General features: G+C 33.5%; 1 protein-coding gene across 3 annotated transcripts; it reads right to left on the bottom strand.

The window, feature by feature from the left end:
• LOC149290129 (seizure 6-like protein) lies at positions 1–24674 on the bottom strand. 3 transcript variants are annotated; one of them, XM_089490015.1, is made up of 16 exons: positions 24463–24674; positions 16608–17126; positions 14908–15041; positions 13485–13692; positions 12020–12205; positions 11605–11937; positions 11146–11340; positions 9912–10050; positions 8705–8901; positions 7680–7925; positions 7409–7600; positions 6357–6551; positions 6172–6204; positions 5298–5412; positions 1751–1853; positions 1–1463 (listed from the first exon to the last, which is right to left on the bottom strand). In XM_089490015.1, the coding sequence occupies exons 1-16, from the start codon at positions 24536–24538 to the stop codon at positions 1434–1436; spliced, it is 2901 nt and encodes a 966-aa protein (XP_089346141.1). In that variant the 5' UTR covers positions 24539–24674; the 3' UTR covers positions 1–1433. The 3 variants fall into 3 exon arrangements, with proteins under 3 accessions (XP_089346141.1, XP_089346142.1, XP_089346143.1); XM_089490016.1 differs by having other exon boundaries at positions 7680–7874; XM_089490017.1 differs by lacking the exon at positions 16608–17126.
• Positions 24675–24880: the final 206 nt, after the last annotated feature.

Here is a 24880-nt window from a genome sequence, read left to right as displayed (position 1 = left end):
CTTCTTTCCCATCTACCATCTCCTTCCTTCCTTCTTCCCTTTGTCCCTTCCTTCTTTCCCATTTCCCATCTTCCTTCCTTCCTTTTCCTTCCCTCTTTCCCATCTACCATCTCCTTCCTTCCTTCCTTCCTTCCTTCCTCCCTTTGGCCCTTTCTTCTTTTCCATTTCCCATCTTCCTTCCTTCCTTTTCCTTTCCTCTTTCTCATCTACCATCTCCTTCCTTCCTTCCTTCCTTTTCCTTCCCTCTTTCCCATCTACTATCTCCTTTCTTTCTTCCTTCGTTCCCCTCCCTTCCTCCTTCCCTCTTCCTTCCTTCCTTGTCCTCCCTTTATCTCTTCCCCTCTTTCCCACCTTCCTTCCTTCCTTCCCCCTTTCCTAAAACCAGTCCTTATGAATCATGGACCGCCATGGAAGGCAACCAGAGAGTCAGCTGCGCAAGGGATGCTTTCTCCGCGCGGCGGCCATATTGGTTGCCTCAATAGACCCCCTCGGTCCGAAGACTTCCTTCTCCCGTTCTTGCGGCCAGTCTGAATAACAGCGTCTCGTGACGAGAGGATCCCTTCTCGGCCCTTTTGTCCAAAATCCCAAACAAATCGACGCGATGGTCGGCCGAGGATCACCCAAATCCCTTGCCGTATTCCTTCCTCGCGAGAAAACGAAGAACCGGTCGGCTCCTTTCCACTCTAAAGCCCATCATCCTGCGCCTTAAAACCCGGCGTTTCTTCCCCGGATCGAACTTTCCCAGTACTTCCCGTTCCCTTGCGAGAAAAATCTCCAATGGTGAACAATCCGGCGAGTGCAAAAACGAGGCCGTAAAACTGCGCCGATCTGTAACGTTCGCCGTTAACTATGGTGACCCGTTGAGAACAAGATGGCGTTTCTTGAAAGACTTTGGAAAAGACTGAAATCAGTAGGAAAATTAAACGATCGCAAAATGTCCTGCGATAAATCCCCGTTTTCCAGAAGTCCTCTCCGAAATCGATTGATCCGAACGAATCAAAATTAAAAATTAAGAGTAAAAGGAAGGCAGTAAATATTCACAAAGGGTTTATTCCAATTGCTTCCCTCCTTTTAGGAGATTACGAGCTGATTAATTACCTCCCAAATAACCTCATAATTTTTCCTGATGCTCGGGCGACTTTCTGACAAGTCACAATAAACAAATAAATAGGTAAATAAATAATCCATCCGTCAACGAACGAGAGCCTTCTTTGTGAAAAGGTGTGACTTTTGAAGACTTTAAATCGAATATACTGTTTAATTACGGAAAACGAGAGGAGAGAAAAAACGAGTCCAAAAATGAAGGAAATCTGGACCAGAAAGTAAAAGGTAAAGAAAAAAACGAGTGTCCAAAAATATATAGATATATATGTGATTTGTGTGTATTTTTGAAAGACGGAGACCACGATGACAGCCGACGCAGCGGATGTGATTTATATGGAGACTTCATATTCCCGTGTTTCCTACGGAAAGAGGAATGATCCACGGTTAGTGCCTCCGAATCGGGCGCCGTTTGCTCATGGGGGAAAGGGACCTGAGCCTAATTAACCCGAACTTAACCGACCTTAACCCTGACCAACCCTAACCCTAACCAACCCTATTCCCAATCCCAACCCTAACTAATCCTAATCTAACCCTAATCTTCAAAAGAGCCTTGACGGTTCACATTAAAACCCGGGACAGACGCAGGAGGTGGGCTGAGGAAGAGACGGCAAACCCAGGTGTCGCGTGCTTTAACCCGCCGACTCACCCCGGTTTCGTAAATGGGGTTGTCGAACTCGGTCTCCACCGTAATCTGGCTGTACGGGTGCGAATAGATGAGCGGGAGCCGGAGGCTGGAGTAGTAGCGACACCTGGATGGAGAGAAAGGGAGAAGAAAGGATGAAGAAAAAGAGGAGGAAGGGTGAAGGAAGGACGGAGAAATAGAAGAGCAAGACCCAGAAGAAAAGTCCTCCGACCGCAAACTGATGGATGAGTAGAATGGGTAAATGCTATAATGGACAATTAATTCCCCCGTTCACCGTAAACCGAAGCGATTGACGACGGAGATAGTAAACGATGACGACAACAACAATGACGACAATGACAACTACGACGACAACTACGATGACGACGACGACGACAACTATGATGACCACGATGAAAACGACCGCAAACTGATGGATCAGTAGAGCGGGTAAATGCTATAACGGCCAATGAATTCCCCCATTTGCTGTAAACCGTGGTGGGTTTGGGCTGTTTGAAGACCTGTGAGTGTTTGTTCCTCCCTTGCTTCACCACCTGCCTCAGGGAGGATATAAGCAAGCCTGCCTTTTTCTTTTCTGTTGGACTAAGGCTGCTTGAAGACCTGTGAGTGTTTGTTCTTCCCTTGCTTCACCACCTGCCTCAGGGAGAATATAAGCAAGCCTGCCTTTTTTCCTTTGTGGGTTTGGGCTGCTTGAAGACCTGTGAGTGTTTGTTCCTCCCTTGCTTCACCACCTGCCTCAGGGAGAATATAAGCAAGCCTGCCTTTTTTCTTTTGTGGGTTGGGATGCTTGAAGACCTGTGGGTGTTTGTTCCTCCCTTGCTTCAACACCTGCCTCAGAGGAGCGAGAGGCAGAGGACACCGAGCAACACCAGTAGCAGACCTGCTCCAGAGGAAACTCCCAAGACACCTGTGGACTTTTGGGGCTACAAAAGGCCCTCTTACTCTTATGTTTTGTAGTTGGCCTTACGTGCTCTTTTAATAATAGTCCGATTAGGGATTTTACCTTGTATTTTTGCTCTTTCCCTTACTATAAGAATTCTGTTGAGGTGCCTTAGTTTGGTTGGATACCTGGATATCCAATGACAATATGGTAGTCAAGAATAGCATTAAGCGGAAAAGGAGGTTAGCTAAAAAAGACATTTGTTCAAATTTTAAAAGGCCTAAGAAACCTGGTAAGAACTCAATTGCAAGTACAATGAACCCAGAAGTATTGGAGGCTGCTACTACTCTGAAACAATTAACAATGGAGGAGCTATTCCTTCCTAAAGACATTGATAAGTCCACTACAGGCCGGTTACAAACTGGCACTTGGGACGTCCGCAGGACATCCCATTTTAAAAAAGGGGCGTCTCTTCTAGACGCCCCTGGGTCTAAAACGGACTCTGTCCGTACAATATGGCGCCGGCCGTTCCACACGGCCGGCGCAATCTTTACGTATCGGACGCTGTGCATCCGAACGTGTCGCGGCACCTGTGACGTCGCGAATGCGCCCCTGGTGCCTCGCGACGTCACAGAGGCACCGCAGAAAGAAGCTCCATTTTGGAGCTTCTTTTTTGCTCCGTAAGGGAGCCGCGCGGTGTGGCTGCAACGGCTCCCTTACGGAGCAAACGGCGGCGGAGGCAGACCGCCTCAAAGCGGCAGTCTATAACCCACCACAGAAACATCTTTTCTTGCCATGCATGAAGCGCCAGCCCTAAACCTCGACACAGATACCAGCATTAACCATATGACTGATTTAGACACAGTTGCTAGGAATTGTTTACTTACTGCAAGAACGGTAATTGCTATTTTTGGCAAATTAACAAGCATAGATCAGAAACTCGATGGGTTAAAAGACCTTATGACCAAGCCCAAACATTTATCAAATTCAGGAGCATCACTCAACAAAAAAGACTCTGAACAAATACAAAAGGAGCCCTGGTGGCGCAGTGGTTAAATGCCTGTACTGCAGCCATTTACTCAAAACCACAAGGTTGCAAGTTCAAGACCAGCAAAAGGGCCCAAGCTCGACTCAGGCTTGCATCCTTCCGAGGTCGCTAAAATGAGTACCCAGACTGTTGGGGGCAAATTAGCGTACTTGCTAATTAGCTTACTTGCTGTTCACCGCTATGATCTTTGCAATAGCGGTATATAAAAAACAAAAACAAAAACAAAAAAACAATGCTAAAGCTAGGAATAGGGATAAGCTAGAGCTATCACAAAATAACATAGCACTATTAGTGGCCAACAATCACTACAACCATGCCAGATGGCACAATAAGCTCATTATATTACATTCACTTTCTCTTCTTTTACACCGGCACCTGCAATATAATGAGCTACTCGGAATTGATTGGCTGCCTTCCCATAACAACTTTAAGAGAATTGTTTTGCGGTTTAAAAACGCCATAATACCCTCCCTGATTTTGAAAAATTGGAGTTCATTTAAGGAATATTCAATTACGCCAGTACGTGTTTTCCGGAATACCAATATCCAGCCTTTGTTTAAGTCCAACTTAAGATGTGAAGCTCCTCCCCAGAAAGTGAACTCCAATGAGGACGGCAGGAGGACAATACCAATCCCTGAGAGTCTCCTTGAAGATGATGGGCAATTGGCTGAGATGTTTGGCTCCCTTTCTGGTGAGGAACAAAAGCAAATACTAAACAGACTCGACGCTGTTAAATCTATGCTGATGTCAGTAACAACTGCAACTATGACTATTAAGGATTTATTGTCCACTAGCTGCTCCTTACCTGATCCTCTGTTACAACCTAAAAATGGACTTAAAAGGCGCATTGGTGAGGAGGAGAATGATCTGATCCCTCTAATGTACATGTCTCCCAAACGCCCAGTGGACCACCTAGCAAATCCCCTCATTCCATTGACTCAAACTTCTTCTAATCATATGATTGATTACCATAGTGAGTCCTTACAATCTATAGCCTAAACCCACCAAGTATCCACAATTCCCCAAGACTAAGAAAAGGAGATGTCTTAAATCAAAACCCTCTGCAGTAATGACAATTAACCAGAATTTATCGGATAGTCTAATCAACCTAGTTTCAGAGAAGGGAACTACACCTAGTGGCAATATAATTGTCAATGAATCGCAAGCCTCCTTACCCCTGGAACAGTCTGTGATAATCTCAGATAATTGACATTCAATCGACCTGTCCCTTCTGTCTATTATTTCATGGAACGTAGCTGGTTGGAAGCCCAGATGCAAGGACCCTACCTTTATGCCTTTTGTCAACAGACATAATAGTATTCTTCTACAGGAAACGTGGCTGTAAACTGAAGCGATTGACGATGGCGATAGTAAACGACAGTGACAACAATGACGACAACAGTGACGATAACAACAACGACAACGACCACAAACTGATGGAGCAGTAGAGCAGGTAAATGCTATAATGGACAATAAAGTCTCCCGTTTGCCGTAAACCGAAGCGATTGATGACGACGATAGTAAACGATGACAACAACAACTACGAAGATGATGACTACGATGACAGCAATAACGACAACGACGAGAACAATGATGACGCCAACAATGACAACAACAACTACCTTGTGATGTAGACGTAGGCGCCGCCAAGGAGCAAGGAGACGACCAGGACCGGGATGAAGATGGCCAGCGCCATGTTGCAGCCTTCCAAGGAGGTCTCCGCGGCCGCTTCAGCTACTAGAGAGAAAGAGAGTTTCGGGGAAGATGTTTATCTATCTGTCTGTCTGTCTATCTATCTATGATCTGTGTGTCCATCTATCCATCCATCCGTCTGTCAGACGAGTATGCCATCTATCTGTATCTATAAATAACATAAGTATTATTTATCTTCCTATCCAAACATGAGTGCTATCTATCTATCTATCTATCTATCTATCTATCTATCTATCTCTATCTACTATCTTCTAAAATCAGGATGTCGTCTATCTGTTTATCTATCTTCAGCGTGTCATCTGTTCATCTATCTATCTATCTCATCTAAGATTAGTGTGTCAACTATTTGTCTGTTTATCTACAGTGTGTCATCTATTCATCTATCTATCTATCTATCTATCTATCTATCTATCTATTATCTTCTAAGATCAGTGTGTCTGTCTATCTATCTATCTATCTATCATCAATCAATCTATCTATCCATCTATCAGTCTATCATCTATCTATCTATCTATCTATCAGTGTAATCTATCTATCTACAGCCGTGGGCCATCTACAATAACAATAACAATAATAATTTCAATAATCCCCAATTGACACAGTCCTGAACTTTCACAGATTGGCCACTATCTGTCATGTATGTATATCATCTATCTGTCTGTATCTATAAATAACATTATTTATCCTTGATCTTCATTCCAAAGGAACCCCCCAAAACTTGGGTCCCTTTGTCCCTTGACCGCCCAATTCCGGCCGGTGATGACTGACTGACTGGCGGCTCACCTTCCAAGGCGTGTTCGAAGCTCTCTTGGTTCACTGGGAAGAAAAGAAGAGAAGAAGCAGAAGAAAGAAGGGATGAAAATACTCAAAGGGTTAAGCGTCGCAAGAAGGTACTAGGTCCCATCATCCCCAGCAAAATGCCATAGCGGTCAATGGAGGCAGGAGGTGAGTCTGTGGATGAGGGTCACCTTTGCAGATGGGGAGAGGTCCGCTCCATCGGGAGGGCTGTCCCAGGATGCACTTGATGGTCACTTGGCCGGTCAGTTGGAAGCCTTCGTAACACATGAAGGTCAGGGATTCGCCCGGGAGATAGAGCCGCTTGTAGAGGATCTGGTAACCATTCTCCGGGAGACCCGGGTTCTCGCACGCCAAGGACTCCTCCGCTAAGAGGATAGAATGGAATAATAATAGAATAATGATATAATAATAAAAATAATAATTAATTAATCAATTGATCAATACAATTAATAAATATAAATATAATAACTATAATATAAATATAATAGATAAATATAACAAATATAATAATATAGTAATAATATTATAATAATATAATAATAATAAATATAGTATAAATATAATAAATAATATAATAAATATAAATATAACAAATAAAAATAAATAATAAATATAATATAAATATAATATTATAAATAAATATGAAAGGTATAAGAAATATAATAAATAAATATAATAAATAGATAAATAGATAAGAAATATAAAAATGATAATAAATAAATAAATAAAATAATATAAATATAATAAAGAAATATAAAGAAATATAATAGTGATATAAATAAAGAAATATAATAAATATATAATAATTATAAATGTAATAACTATAAATATGATAAATAAAATAAAGAAAAACAATAAAGAAATATAATAAATAAAATAAATACAATAAATATTAATATAATATAAGAATAAATATAAGAAATAAATATAATTAATATAAATATAATATAATAAATAAAATAGGTAAATATAAAAATAAATATATAAAAATATAAATATAAATAAATAAATATAAAACTATATCAATAATATAAATATAGTAAATAAATGTAATAAATAAATATAATAATAAATATAATAAAATACAATAAAGCATGCACAAAATGGCCGCCGACTGCAATGACCACCCAATGGTCAAGTATTCCCCAATGATTCCCTATGGGTCAAATTTTCCCCATCGTCTCCCTCCGTGCAAACCGCCGCGGCAGAGGTCCGAACTCACAGACGCAGTGGGGGGTCCTGGAGGTCCAGATGGGGGTCCCGGTCTCGCGGCTGTAGCAGGTCAGGAGCGAACTCCCTTCCAGGACGAAACCCACGTTGCAAGTGTATTGGATGGTGGTCCCAACCAGCAGGACTGGGTCTGAAATCAACCGGGTCGAGTGGTCAACCTGACCGGGGTCCGTGCAATACATAACTAGAGTGGAGACAAAATGGCGGAACGTCAATACAGAGCGCGATGCAACACGATTCCAACCGCCATGCGTTTTACGTACTCTTCTCGCAGAATGGCAGTTCGCTGCTCCAGGTGAGGTCCCATTGACAGGTGAGGGTCTCGCTCCCGACGACATCATAACCCGGGTCACACTGGTATGTGATTTTCGCCTCGCGGACGAGCTCCGCATGTGAAGTCGTCTTCCAGCCATTCTGGATCTCTGGCAAGTCGGCGCAAGAGTCGTTGCGGGAGATTTCTGCGGCAGGAAAAAAATGCGGCGAGGACGCAAAAGCGAGATTAATAACCTCTGCGAGGAAATATAATGAGACGGAAATTAATAAATATAATAAATGTAATAAATAAATAAATATAACAAATGTAATAAATAAATAAATATAAGAAATAATATAAGAAATATAATATAAGAAATAAATATAAGAAATGTAAGGAATACATAAATATAATAATAATAAATGTAATAAATAAATAAATATAATAATAAATAATATAAGAAATAAAGATAAGAAATATAAATATAAGAAATATAAGAAATAAATATAATAAGAAATAAGAAATATAATAAATAAATATAAGAAATGTAATAGGAATACATAAATATCATAAATAAAAATAATTATAATATAAATATATAACAAATAAATGAATAAATAACATAAATAATATAAATATAAATAAATAAATATCACATATATTAAATAAATAAATATAATAAATAAATAAATATAATAAATGTGAAATAATAAATAAATATAAATATAATAAACATAATAAACACAATAAATAAAAATAAATAAAAATAATATAAATATAAATAAATAAATACATATATAAATATATAAATAATATAAATATGGATAAATATCAGATAATAAATAAATGAATAAACATAATAAATATAATAAATAAATATAATAAATGTTAAATATACATAAATATAATAAAATATAATAAATATATATTAAATAATATAATAAATATAATATAAATATAATAATTATACATATAATATATAAATAATATAAATATAAATATAAAAACGAGTGCTAGGAAAAGGGATTGACCCACCGATGTAGTTCATGACAAACCCCTGTCCCTTTCTGAACAGGACTCCGGCCGGATCGGAGTGGAACTGGACAGTCAAGTCCGGAGTGGAAGAGTAGAGCTTCTGAGGACCGCCGGACCCCAAATACTGACCCAGGATGTGGTCGCTGGGGTCGTCCCCGTCGTAAACGGTCAGGATGTCGCTGTTGCTGAGGTTCAATCTGGGAGTATTATGGCGCGGCCGGGGAAAAGGAACGAGGGATAAAACGAAGGATAAAATGAGAGAAATAAAACAAAATAAATTATGTAATTTCCACTGCCTTTCTAAAATAATAATAATATAAAATAATAATAAAATATAAAATAATAAAAATAATAAATTCTATAATAAAAGATAATATTAATAAATAAAATAATAATTATAAAATATAAAATAATAATATAAAATAATAGATAATAATATTAATAATAAATAAAATAATAATTATAAATTATAAAATAATAATAAAATAATAAATTATAAAATAATAATAATAATAAATTATAAAATAATAAAAATAACCCTAAAATAATTAAAATGTAAAATAAATAATAAAATTAATATTCCATTGCCTTCCTAAAATAAAATAAAATAATTCCATTTCCATTGCCTTTCTAAAATAATAATAATAATAACGATTCCATTAATTAAAACCCTAACCCTAAAATAAAACAATTAAAATAAATAAAACAAGTAAAACACAAACTAAAGTAAATTATTCCATTTCCATTGCCTTTCTAAAATAATAATAATAATAATAAATCCCTAAAATAAAATAATTAAAATAAAATATATAAATTAAAATTAAAAATGAAATAAATATTTCCATTGCCTTCCTAATAAAATAAATAATTCCATTTCCATTGCCTTTCTAAAATAATAATAATAAAAAAACTCTAAAATAAAATAATTAAAATAAAAAATATAAAATAGATTAAAAAATAAATAAAAATAAATAATTCCATTGCATTGCCTTCATAAAATAAAATAAATAATAAAATAAATAATTCCATTGCCTTTCTAAAATAAAATAAAAAATAAAATAAATAATTTAATTGCCTTCCTAAAATAAAATAAAATAATGTAATTCCATTAATTCCATTGCTGTCCTACGATAAAAATAAAATGACCATTGGGCATCGCTACCATTTTGGACCACTCCCCAGTATGTACTGGTCCCATTAAACTCACAGCTGGATGTCCAGCAAGACCTTCTTCTCTTCTCCGACGCGGACATGCCAGACGCAGTCCTCCCCTTCGGCATACGGCTCCGGCCAGTTCGGCGAAAGTATGACCCCTGTGGCCGCAGTCAGCTCCCCTCCGCACACAGCTGGAAGGACAAGAGGCGTTTCCTTGGGTGAGTTGTCGCGATTCGAACACAGAACTGTTGTTATAAATGGTATTCATATAAAATTTATTTATTTATTTATTCATTCATATAAAATTGTTATTTTTATTAGAAATTTCTAGGAAAAGCTAAGATAGCAAAATTGATTCATTTATTTCATATATATATATATATATATATATATATATATGGCTTTGAAGATTCAGGAAGGACTCATCCCGCGCTTTGTACAAGCAGCATTGGTGACTAAAAAGGCCAATCCGGGACAAACAGGTCCGGTTGCAGAAAGCAGATTGGAAAGTCTCCTTGGGTGATGTTTCCGGGTTGCAGTTCTTTCTGCGTTGTCGTTTCTCTTCGGGACTGGTTAGGCGTGAGCTTTCGGAAAAAAGCTGCAGCATTGTGGATAGTGCGTCTCCATGCCTCCCAATGCAAGGCCAGGGCAGACCATTGTTGGTGATCAATTTGGCCAAGCCTGAGATGTTGTTTCAGGGAATCCTTGTATCTCTTCTTTGGGGCGCCCCTCTTACGCTATATGTATATATTATAATTATATATATTATTTTATTTATTGCATATAATATAATTTATTTATTTTTTATTTAAAATTTTATAAAATTTTTTCGAGTGAATGGCTGCAGTACAGGCATTTAACCACTGCGCCACCAGGGCTCCTTATATAGTATAATTATTATATATTATTATTAAATATAACTAATTATAATATATAATTATATACAATTATTATATATAATAAAATTATTTATTATATATATATATATATAATTTTAGTATATCTAATAATAATTTATAATTATTATATATTATCATTTTATTATATATATACTATATAATAATAGTAAAATAATATATAATTATAATTATATAATAATAATTATATAAAATTAAATGATATATTAATATATGTATATATTATAATAATAATTAGAATATACTATAATATATATACAGTATATATATAATTTATTTATCTATTTAATATTCTATTTTTTTAGACATTATTTTTTCCGTTGGTGTAAATCCCATCGTCCTCGCCGTCCTTCGTCGTCCTCTGCCTACCTCTGCACAGGGGCTCCGTGTCATTCCAATACGGATCCCGGATGTTGACACACTCGATGGCGGCCGGCCCTTGCTCCAAGGTGTGCCCCGGGTCGCAGGCGAACGCCACCACCGCGCCGAGGTCGTAGGTCGGGTCGGAAGTCGTGAAGTTCCCATTCTGGAGGTACGGCTCGTAGCAGTGGCCCTTCGCGAACGCTGGAAGGCAACTCTATAGTCAATTCGGCCCTAATTGAGTCATAGACTCGCACTGGAGGACCTAGAAACTCTATTCTCAATTGGCCCTCAGTGAGTCATAGACTCGCATTGGAGGACCTCGAAATGCCTCTCTAGGAATCCCCCAATGCAACTCTATGGTCAATTGGCCGTAAGTGAGTCATAGACTGGCATTGGAGGACCTAGAAATGCCTCTCTAGGAATCCTCTAATGCAACTCTATGGTCAATTCGGCCCTCATGTTTACCTTCGAAATGGATGTTAAACGTCGAACCCACACCGGCCACGTCGAACTCAAACTCAACCCGCAAGGATTCCCCGTCGCTGATCAACCCCTCGAAGGGGACGCCATCACCATTCCGCGAGTCGTAGAGCGCCGTTGAATGGTTTACGTTGCTGCCGTAAACCGCCAACCGCTCTTTCTCTCCCAGCACCAGCCGCTCGAAATGCAAGTGGAGCCTCTGTCCCGGCGGCGCAGCGACATCCCAAACGCACGCCATGCGCTCCGTCAGGTTCACCGAACGTGTCGGCGCCAGGATGCGCCCGATTGTGGCATTGTGGACCGCACCGCCGCAAGGCGCTGGGAATGGAGAGCAATGGTTAGAGTCCCGAAACGAACTCAGGTTTCCGCTTTAACCAGGTTTCTAGACCCAGTCTCTCACCTGCGCAGACGGGTTCTGGAGCACTCCAGTGCGGCTTGGAGGCATTGACGCAGGTCAGGGTTTCGGGGCCCTCAATCTGGTACCCCAAATGGCAACGGAAACGGGCCTGTCCCCCCGGGTGCAGGCCCAAAACAGCGACGTCCCCAAACTCGGGTCTCCGCGGGAAGCCGCAGCTGAGCATAAAGACTGCGAGGAGGATTATATATATAAAAGTATTAAATATTAATATTATTAATTTGATATTAATAATTAATATTAATTAATGTAATAATAGAATAATATTAAAAATAGAAAAAATAATTAGAATGATATGAATAAATGAATACTTATTAATATTAAACATTAAAATATTTAATATGAATGATATTAATATTATTGATTTAATATTGATAATAATTAATATTAATTTAATTTAATAATAAAATATTAAAAATAGAATAAAAATAGTTAAATAAAATAGTATAAATATATATATTTATTAATATTAAATATAAATTTATTTATAACACATAAACAAAAATTGAAAAATAGTAAAATACAATAATAAAAATATATTATTTTATTCTATTAATATTTATTAATATAAATATAAATTCATTTATAAAATATAAAAAATAGAATAAAAATAGTAAAATACAATAATATAAATGTATATTTATTAATATTAAAAACATAAAAAATAGAATAAAAATAGTAACATGATATAAATAAATGTATATTTAATAGTAAATATAAATTTATTTATAAAATATAGACAAAATAGAATAAGAATAGTAACACAATAGTATAAATAAATGTATATTTCTTAATATTAAATATATTTTCTAAAATATAAATAAAATAGAATAATATAATATAAATAAATGTAAACAATATTAAATATAAATTTATTTATAAAACATAAATAAAAAATAGTATAAAAAATAATAAAATACAATATATACATTCGTATTTTTGTATTTTCTATTTGTATTATATTAATATTTATTAATATTAAATATGAATTCATTTATAAAATATAAAAATAGAATAAAAATAGTAAAAATAAATGTATATTTATTAATATTTAGTTGTAAAACATAAATAAAAAATAGAATAAAAATAGTAAAATAATATACATTTATTTATATTATTGTATTTTACTTTTTTCTATTCTATTAATATTTATTAATTGTAAATATAAATTCATTTATAAAATATAAATAAAAATAGTATAAAAATAGTAAGACAATAAATGTATATATATTAATATTAAATATAAATTCATTTATAAGATATAAATAAAAATAGAATAATAAATAGTAATACAATTTATAAATAAAAAATTAAATAAAAATAGTAAAATACAATAATAATAATAATAAATAGAAAAATAGGGAAATAATAATAATAATAATAATAACAATAACAATAATAATTATTATTGTGTCCCTATATTATTATTATTTTGGACGCCGGAGCTGACCTTGGTAATGGAGCTGGAAGTTTCCCGTCATGGCATTGTCGTCGTCGTCGTCCCGGAATGCGCGGAAGAAGACAGAGATGGTGTTGGTCAAGCTCCGGATGACCTGCCCTTCCACCAGGAGGGTCTGGTTGGCCAGGACCGCCATCCGGCCGCCATCCACGCCACGGATAGACAGCAGCTCGCCCTCCGAGAGGTTGACGCTCTTCACCTGGAAGGACAGTCGCATTTGAATCCACCCAATTGATTGCATTAAGTGCAATGCAGCCCATAAAGCGACACGGAAAATGACGTGGTACGCCGTTATTGGGGTCGCGGGGAGATCTTCGCCGATCTTCACCGGGTCTTTTCCTCCTCCAGATGTGTTTGAAAACATCTCCCTTTTTTGCAAATTATTTGCAACTGGTTTATTTTATCTATAATATATATATATATATATATTAAATATATAAATATATATGTAAAATATAATATAAATATATATATAATATATACATATTTTATATATATATTACATATAAAATATAATAAAATAAATAAAATATATATGTATATAATATATATTAAATATATATTATATTATTTTATATATTATTTATATTTATATATTTATACCTATATATTATATTTATTATAATATATTTATTGTATTATATTTATAATGCAATAACATATAATATAATATAATACAATAATATAATAATATATTTATATTTATTATATATTTATATTGTAACTATATTTTCATATATATTATTTATACATACACACATATATATAATACATATATATATATTCAAATTTATATATTTTATTTTATATATTGTATATTTTAATAATATATAATATCTGTAATATATAATATATATTATATTATATATTACAGATATTATATATTATTAAAATATTTATACATTATATATATATTATTTTATATGTGTATATATATATGTATTTATATATATTATGTTTATATTTGTATATCATATTTTTACATATATATATGTAAAATATATATATCGTATTTATAAATTGTATTTTATATATTTTATTACTTTATATATTTTAAAATAAATAACTTATAAAATAATTTATTTATAAACAAATTTTTAATAAGTTCTCTATCGAGAGAAAAGCGTCCCGTGAATAAAAACAAAAACCAATAAGAATAAGAAACTGGGAAGGGAATTAAATCCAATGCAAACTGACTGGCTTCGATACTTCTGACCAATATTCACCCAAAAATGCAAAGAAAACACTCCTATTTGTCCCCATTTCAAACAGTCATGCTGCAGCAACGAAGGCGAATACGATCCTATTTAACATTAAAATTATAGCTCCCAGGATAGAGACAGAGACCTGGCGTTTTGTCCGCTTAGGAGAAAGGAGAGCAGGGTTTGAACGCAACCCCAAACCCGGGTCCTACCTGCAACTCGACCCCGAATCCGGTGTAGACTGTAACGTTGTAGGTACACTCCAAAAAGCGGCCCCGGGGCGACGGCGGGTAGTCAGTCGAGTCCAGGTAGCCCTCAGGTTCGTAGAAATTCACCCCGCAGAGACCTGGAACGAAAAAGACACTTCATGAGATCGTAAAGTTCGGAGTAGAATCCGGAGGGGATTTGCCCAATAGATTCATTAAATCCATTCATTTTTGGACTAATGTTCGCTGTTAACGTTTGGAGTACAATCCGAAGCGGATTTGCCTAATATGTTCATTCATTAATGTGTGAAAGTAAAGTGTTTTTGGAAAAAAATACACGATACTATACAAAAAAAAAATAAGAGTTAAATAGCCTATGACACCGGAACTCTATCTCCTTAATATGACCACATTTATGGGGGCAGAACCAGAAAAAAAAACATTGAAAAACAATGCTATATTTTGTAACAGCGGCTAGGATACTCCTAGCCAAATATTGGAAAGTTAAAAAATTACCTAATATAGATGAATGGATACAAAAGGTATTGGAAATCCAAGAAATGGACAAGCTAACTGCACTACTGAAGGACGAGGATTATGAAAGTAACATTTGGACACCTTTTGAACAATATGTGAATAAGAAGTGGAATGTAAGATTGTAGTGCATTATGTTAGAAATAAATGATGGATGTATAGAACAAGGGAAAGAATGTTTGAAACAGAAGATTATGCTGGTACATCAATACATTTGTAATATATAGCACATGTTGATATAAGGAGAATGTATAAATTAATATAGGAGTGTTATGCAACGAAGAGTTATAACATAATTAGAGTTTAATAGTGATTGACAAAATGATTCAAATAGTGAGGATCAGCAAGGATGTATTTAGGCTCATTAATTATATTTCTGTACTTAAGATCGGTAACGGATAAAGAAGATGAACTGGATAATATTGGATTGATAGGATCTAGACTTAAGTTGTATACAACTATAATGTCAAGTAAGATAATGTAGTGATATGGAATTGATGTAATATTATTTCAATCATATTGATTTGTTTGTTTTATATATATTGATAATAAAGATATTAATCGGAAATTTTAATGTTTGGAGTAGAACCCGGAGCGGATTTGCTGTATAGGTTCATTAAATCCTTTAATGTTCGGAGCAGAACCCAGAACGGATTCATTCCAGTTCACCATTAACGGTCGGAATAGAATGCGGAGCAGATTTGCTTAATAGGTTCATTCATTAATTTAATGTTCAGAGTAGAACCTGCAGCGGATTTGCCTAATATGTTCATTAATTAATTTAATGTTCGGAGTAGAAGCCAGAAGGGATTCACTTGATAGGTTCATTAATTAACTTATTGTTCGGAGTAGAATCCAGAACGGATTTGATCAATAGGTTCATTAATTAACTTAATGTTTGGAGCAGAACCCGGAGCAGATTTGCTTAATAGGTTCATTAATTAACTTATTGTTCGGAGTAGAACCCGGAGCGGATTCGATCAATAGGTCCATTAATTAATTTAATGTTCGGAGTAGAACCTGGAACCGATTTGCTTAATAGGTTCATTAATTAACTTAATGTTTGGAATAGAACCCAGGGCGGATACGATCAATAGGTTCATTAATTAACTCAATGTTCAGAGTAGAACCTGGAGCGGATTTCCCCAATTAGCTTTAATTACAGGCCTTACTCGGACTTTGCTTGGCGGCGTTGACCACGGCAGTGGTGGTTGTAGTGGTCAGTATGGTGGACGTAGTACTGGATGCTTGACCGCCTTCCTTGGTGGAGGAAGACCCTAGCTTCTCCTCTGTCTCCTCCTTCATCTTCTCCATCACCATCCAACTCGATCTGTCCTCCGCGACTTCCGCCGCGTCCGACGGCGCGATCTGGAGATGCGAATGCGTCGTGATGCCATCTTCAGTGGCGGTCTCGCCGTTGCGAGCCACGGCGGACATGACGCCTTCGAAGCCGTCCGCAGAGGCCGTGAGACCCGAGTTCGAGTGTCCCCGAGTCTCTTTCAGTCTCCGATACCCCCGTTGCGGTGGCGGCGGCGTCTTCCGTGTCCTGGCGGCGTACGGCGACGGGAGACTCTGCGTCGGGGCATAATTCAAACCTGGAACCTCTCCGAGGAGCAAAGTGCGGTTGGCGGCTTCTTCCGAAGGCGAAGGGAAAGCGTCGGGGGGACTGCCATTTTCTGCGGAATTCGCGTCTGGAACGGGGATATTTCATTTTATTAAATTTATTAATTCCATTTATTAATTAAACAATTTATTTAGTTAATTATTTATCAAATTATTAATTTTATTAATTGAATAAAATAATTAATGAAATAAATTATTTAATTAATTCATTTATATGTTTTTATTTTATTTAATAATAATAATTTAATAAATGTATTAATTAATAAGTAAATGAATAAATTTCAATAAATTTATAAAATAAATTTAATAAATTTATGAATTAAAGTTATTAATTAAATAATTCACTGGTTAAATAATTTATTTTTTATTTTATTTAATAATAATAATTTAATAAATGTTAATTAGTAAATGAATAAATTTCAATAAATGTATAAAATAAATTAATAAATTTAATAAATGTATTTATTAAAGATATTAATTTAATAATTTATTGGTTAAATAATTTAAATGTTTTATATTATTTATTAATAATAATTTAATAAATGTATTAATTAATAAATGAATTTCAACAAATGTATGAAATAAATTTAATAACTAATGTATTAAAGTTATTAATTAAATAATTCATTGGTTAAATAATGTATTTGTTTATTTTATTTAATAATAATTTAATAAATATATTAATTAGTAAATGAATAAATTTCAATAAAAATATAAAATAAATTTAATACATTTAATAGTGAATTAATAAATGAATAAATTTCAACAAAGGTGTAAAAATTTTTATAAACAATAAATGTCAATTAGTTATTAATTAAATATTTTATTCGTTAAATAATTTATTTATTTTTTATTTTATTTATTAATTAAATATTTTTAAAAATTAAATAAAAATTAAATAATAAATAAATATATTTTCAATGGATGATTTTAGAGCAAGCTTAAAAATTAGGGAAGCAAGAGGAAAGCTTTCTCTCTTGTTTCCACAGTTTTATTTCCCTTTCAAAAGCATTAGGAAGCCTTAAAAACAGGGTTGATTACAGGTCTTTTGATGGAGAATTGTTCCCAAATCCACCCAAAAAACCCAGTTTTCACCCCAGGAGCGATTATTTGCAAGCCAAAAAGTATTTTTCTTTTTTCCGGAGCAATTTTCCCAGTTGGGTGGCTTTCGAATACGTGACCAGAAATAATAATAATAATAATAATAATAATAATAATGGAGCAAAAAGCCAGACGCAGGAATAATTTTGGAGCTGATTAAAAATATGGACAAAATGTGGGAAGCGATTGCAATTAAATTAAATTAAATTAAAATAATTCCATTAATTCCATAGTCTTTCTAAAAATAAAATAAAAATAAAATAGTTCCCTTATTATTTTATTTTATTTTCCCTTTTCTAAAATAAAAAATAAAAATAAAATTATAAGGGAATTATTTTATTTTATATTTATTTTATTTTCTATTACCAAAATAAATAAAAAAAATAAAAAATAAAAATATAATTGTAAAGGAATTATTTTATTTTATTTTTATTTATTTTCCATATTTTATTTTATTTTATTTTCCATTACCTTTTCTAAAATAAAAATAAAATAAAATAAAAAGGGAATTATTATTTTATTTTATTTTCCATATTTTATTTTATTTTCCATTACCTTTTCTAAAATAAAATAAAACAAAATAATTCCATGGCCTTTATAAAATAAAATAAAATAAAAATAAAATAATTCAAAATAAAATAAAATAAATAATTGTATGAATTCCATTGCCTTTCTAAAATAAAATAAAACAATTCCATTAATTCATTTCCAAAAATAAAATAAAATAAAATAAAATAATTCCATGAATTCCACTGCCTTCTTAAAATAAAATAATTCCTTTAATGCCACTGCCTTTCTAAAAAAAAATTAAAAATCCCATTGCCTTTGTAAAATAAAATAAAATATATTTTTTCCTATGCATCTATAGTTTGCAGTATTTTCCCTATGCATTTATAGTTGCATCCTCCTTCCCTATACATTTATATATTCTTCCCTATGCATTTATACTTTGCATTATTCTTTCCTAGGCATGCATGGTTTGCAATGTTTCTTCCCTTTGCTTTGCATTCTCCTTCCTTATGCATTTATGGCCCTTAAGCATCAAAGGAGGAAAAGGTCGGCTCCCCAATGGAGTGGCAAAAAGGGAGAACTAGAAATCCCCCGCGGAGAAGCCAAGTACATGCGGCGCTTTCAAAAAGACGCCGGAGGAAGATGGCAGGAGGCGCAAAGATGAAAGATGCAGCACGGCGCAACCGTGCTGCGCAAACGGTTGCTTTGCAAAAGATGTGACGGAGACCTTCGTATTTGTTTTGTTTTATTATATTATATTTCAATGTATTTATTTTATTATATTATAATGTTTTTAATTTATTTTTATTTTAGAAAGGCAATGGAATTATTTTATTTTATTTGTATTTATTTTATAATGTTATATTTTAAAGTATTTATTTTATTTTTATTTTGGAAAGGCAATGGAATTATTTTATTTTATTTTAATGTTTTTATTTTATTTTATTTAAAGTATTTAATTTATTATGTTATATTTTAATGTATGTATTTAATTTTTATTTTGGAAAGGCAATGGAATTCATGGAATTATTTATTTTATTTTATTGTAATTATTTTATTGTAATTATTTTATTTTATTTTTATTTTAGAAAGGCAATGGAACTAATGCAACTATTTTATTTTATTTTATTTTATTTGTTTCATTTCATTTCATTTTAGAAAAAGTAATAGGTTTCCTGGAATTATTTTATTTTATTTTAATTATTTTATTTTTATTTTAGAAAAGCAATGTAATTAATGGAATTGTTGTATTTTATTTTATTTCAGAAAAGAAACGGTATTATTTATTTCTATTTTATTTTTAGAAAGGCAATTTTATTTTATTTTACAATTGCAATGCAATTCATGAAATTATATATTAATTTATTAATCAATTGATTAATTTTAGAAAGGCAATGAAATTCATGGAATTATTTATTTTATTTTAATTATTTTATTTTAATTATTTTATTTTTATTTCTAGAAAGGCAATGGAATTAATGCCATTATTTTATTTTATTTTAATTATTTTATATTATTATTATTTATTTAATTTAATTTAATTAATTAATCGGTTGATTAATTTTATAAAAGCAATGGAATTTTGTACAGATTCGTTCTGGCTCCTTCCTACCTTGTTCTCTGTATTCCTGCATGGCATTTTTTCCCCCTTCTTATTTTTTTGTTCACCTTCTGGACAGCAATCTGTGCGTCGGTGACAACATACGCGACGCGGCCAAGGAAATGATTGCAACGAAAAATATATAAGGCGGCGGATGTCGAAAATGAGTACAAATGACTCATCCACAAAATGCCTTTAATACACACACACACACACACACACACGCACGCACACCCCTGGCATTTATTCATTTTAGGAGGAGTGTGAGTAATATAAAATAATAATAATAATAATAATAATAATAGTAAAATAAAAAATAAAAATAATACAGGGAGTCAATAATAATAATAATAATAATAATAATAATAATATAAGGAGTGAACAATAATAATAAAAATAAAATAACAATAATAAAGTAATAAATAAAAATAGCAAAAAATAAAAAATAATATAGAGAGAATAATAATAATAGAGCAAAATAATAAAATAATAAATGAAATAAAAATGGTAAAATAAAATAAAAATAATATAGGGAGTCAATAAATATAAAAATAAAAGCAAAATAAAAATAATAAAATAATATATAAAAATAGGAAAATAAAATAAAAAATAATATAGGGAATGAACAATAATGTAATAATAAAGCAAATTAATAAAATAATAAATAAAATAAAAGTAAAATAAAATAAAAAATAATATAGGAGCAATAATAATAATAATTAATAATAATTTGTTTTATTTATATACCGCTATTCCAAAGATCATAGCGGTGAACAGCAAGTAAGCTAATTAGCAAGTAAGCTAATTTGCCCCCAACAGTCTGGGTACTCATTTTAGCGACCTTGGAAGGATGCAAGCCTGAGTCCTAATTAAAATAAAAGCAAAATAATAATAAAATAAAAAAAATTATATAGGGAGTGAATGCAATAAAAATACAATAAAATGCGTTAAAATGATATAAATAATAAAATGAGTAATAATAAAAATAGAAAAATAGAAAATGTTAAAAAAATAATAATATAAACATTAAATAAATATAAAAATATAAATATAAAAATTAATTAAAAATTAAAAATTCCGTTTGCAAGGATTGTCAAGTTTTTTTGGTTGCGCAACATCCAATATTGTACATTGTATATAATAAATAACATATATTGTATTATATACACACACACACACACATATAATAAAAATAATGTAATAATATAAATTATTCGATTTCAGCACATTGGCCAGCAGCCATATATATATATATATATATATATATATATATATATATATATATATAATAAAAACATTGTAATAATAAAAATAATATAATATATAATTTTATATTGTAATATATATAATAAAAATAATATTATAATAATATAAATTTTATATATATATATATATATATATATATATATATATATATATATATTAGACCAGCACTTTGGAATATATAATTATTATTATTATTATTATTATTATTAATTTATATTTCACTATTTTACATATTATATAGGTATGCTATAAATTATTTGGAGAGATATAATATATAATAAAAATATCTGAATTTAATATATTTAAAATAAATAATACAATAATAAATTATATAAATAATAAAATATCAGCAATTATCTACCTGCCCATATATATATATATATATATATATATATATATATAATACTATAAAATCAAATAATAAAATACTATAAAAATAATAAAATACTATTATAATATATATTAATATAAATATTATATTTATTATAGTAATATTATCATTTACTATATTATTGATAATATTTTATAATATAGTAATTTATTATTTACAACATTATTATATTCATTATTTATTTATAATATCCCTCTTTCCAGCCATCTATCTATCTATCTATCTATCTATCTATCTATCTATTATTAAATAGCATTAAAGACTGAGATAACGTAATCAATAACTTTCGTTTTGGCAAAAATGGTCCCAGGTCCCGGGTTTGAGATGGGAAGAACTAAGGGATTATGGGACTCCCTAAAATTGAGATAGGGATTAAAGAGGGGATTATAGGACTCTCTAAAATTGAGATGGGAAAAAACTAAGGGATTATGGGACTCCCTAAAATTAAGGTATGGATTAAAGAGGGGATTATGGGGCTCCCTAAAGTTGAGATGGGAAGAACTAAGGGATTATGGGACTCCCTAAAATTGAGATGGGAAGAACTAAGGGACTCCCTAAAATTGAGATGGAAGAAAGTAAGGGATTAAGGGACCCCCTAAAATTGAGATGGGAAGAAACTAAGGGGTTATGGGACCCCCTAAAATTGAGATGGAAAGAAAAAGGAATTATGGGACCCCCTAAAATTGAGATGGGAAGAAAGTAAGGGATTATGGGAACCCCTAAAATTGAGATGGGAAGAAAGTAAGGGATTACGAGACTCCCTAAAATTGAGATGGGAAGAAACTAAGGGATTATGGGACCCCCTAAAATTGAGATGGGAAGAAACTAAGGGATTATGGGACCCCCAAAAATTGAGATGGGAAGAAAATAAGGGATTATGGGACCCCCTAAAATTGAGATGGGAAGAAACTAAGGGATTATGGGACTCCCTAAAATTGAGATGGGAAGAACTAAGGGATTATGGGACTCCCTAAAATTGAGATACGGATTAAAGAGGGGATGATGGGACTCCCTAAAATTGAGATGGGAAGAAAGTAAGGGATTATGGAACCCCCTAAAATTGAGATGGGAAGAAACTAAGGGATTATGGGACCCCCTAAAATTGAGATGGGAAGAAAGTAAGGGATTATGGGACTCCCTAAAATTGAGATGGGAAGAACTAAGGGATTATGGGACTCCCTAAAATTGAGATGGGAAGAAACTAAGGGATTATGGGACACCCTAAAATTGAGGTAGGGATTAAAGAGGGGATTATGGGACTCCCTAAAATGGGAAGAACTAAGGGATTATGGGACCCCCAAAATTGAGATGGGAAGAAAGTAAGGGATTATGGGACTCCCTAAAATTGAGATGGAAAGAAAGTAAGGGATTATGGGACTCCGTAAAACTGATATGGGAAGAAAGTAAGGGATTATGGGACCCCCTAAAATTGAGATGGGAAGAAAGTAAAGGATTATGGGACCCCCTAAAATTGAGATGGAGGGGGTTTATGGGACACTAAAATTGAAATGGGGAGCAAAGGGGGTTTCTGGGACCCCTTAAAAAGACCCCTCATAAAAGGCTGACATGCATCTTTGAGGGCGTTCACACGTTCGTTTGTCCCCCAAAATAAACGGAGGTCGATTAGGGGAGAAGGACCCCCCAAATTGAAATATATGGGTCTTTTTTTAGGGGGGTGTCTTCCTATTCTTCCTATTGAAACAAAGGGAAGGGTCCTTTAATAGGGGAGGGGTCTGTTATATGATTATGGGACCCCCTAAAATTGAGATGGGATGAAAGTAAGGGTTTATGGGACTCCCTAAAATTGAGATGGGAAGAACTAAGGGATTATGGGACTCCCTAAAATTGAGGTACGGATTAAAGAGGGGATTATGGGACTCCCTAAAATTGAGATGGGAAGAACTAAGGGATTATGGGACTCCCTAAAATTGAGATGGAAGAAAGTAAGGGATTATGGGACCCCCTAAAATTGAGATGGGAAGAACTAAGGGATTATGGGACTCCCTAAAATTGAGATGGGAAGAAAGTAAGGGATTATGGGACCCCTAAAATTGAGATGGGAAGAAAGTAAGGGATTATGGGACCCCCTAAAATTGAGATGGGAAGAAACTAAGGGATTATGGGACCCCCTAAAATTGAGATAGGGATTAAACAGGGGATTATGGGACCCCCCAAATATTGGGGAGAGAAAGGAGGGGGTTTATGGAACACTAAAATTGAAATGGGGAGCAAAGGGGGTTTCTGGGACCCCTTAAAAAGACGCCCCCAAAGGCTGACATGCATCTTTGAGGGCGTTCACACGTTCGTTTGTCCCCCAAAATAAACGGAGGACGATTAGGGGAGAAGGACCCCCCCAAATTGAAATATATGGGTCTTTTTTTTAGGGGAGGTCTTCCTATTCTTCCTATTGAAACAAAGGGAAGGGTCCTTTAATAGGGGAGGGGTCTGTTATATGATTGTTGTTGTTGTTGTTGTTGTTGAAGACCCCCAAAAAAGACCCCATTTGGGGGGGCATATTTTGGGGCGGGGTACTTACCTTGGAGATGCTCTTCTGCTTTGCTTCCGAGGAAGAAGAAGAGGAAGAGGAAGCAGGAAGCGGAAGTGGGCAACATGGCGGGGGTCCCCCTGAAATAAAAGGGTTCCCCTCTAAATTTGGGGGGGTTTCGTCGGAGGAAAGAGAGAAGGAGAAAGAGAAGGAGCAGGAGAAGGAGGCTTTGGAAAAGGCGAAGAAAAGGGAAGGGAGGGAGGAAGGAAAGGGGGAGGGGGAGGGGCCAATGGAGGCCACACCCACCTTCCAAAAAACAGAGCGGGAGGGGGAGGGAAGGGAGGGTGACACGCATCTATTCCGTTCACACGTGACACGAAAAAAGGAAGGAGAACTGGCATCCCCTACCCCCTTTTATTCCTCCTTTCGCACTCCTCCTTTTCTCTTCGTTCGTCCTTTCTTTTCTTCC

The sequence above is a fragment of the Sceloporus occidentalis genome, unplaced genomic scaffold (assembly GCF_023333645.1).
Source record: "Sceloporus occidentalis isolate IW3139 unplaced genomic scaffold, rSceOcc1.0.p SCAF_41, whole genome shotgun sequence".
Taxonomy (NCBI): Eukaryota; Metazoa; Chordata; class Lepidosauria; order Squamata; family Phrynosomatidae; genus Sceloporus; species Sceloporus occidentalis.
The sequence above is the reverse complement of the archived record's forward strand: the minus strand, read 5'-3'. Positions and strand labels throughout refer to the sequence as shown.

Coding starts and splice junctions, on each gene's coding strand:
- LOC149290129 (XM_089490015.1), bottom strand. CDS start 24,538: ATGTTGCCCACTTCCGCTTCCTGCTTCCTCTTCCTCTTCTTCTTCCTC. Junction 17,127..24,462: donor AGCAGAAGAGCATCTCCAAG/GTAAGTACCCCG, acceptor TCCCCGTTCCAG/ACGCGAATTCCGCAGAAAAT. Junction 6,552..7,408: donor CAGGACCCCCCACTGCGTCT/GTGAGTTCGGAC, acceptor CTATCCTCTTAG/CGGAGGAGTCCTTGGCGTGC.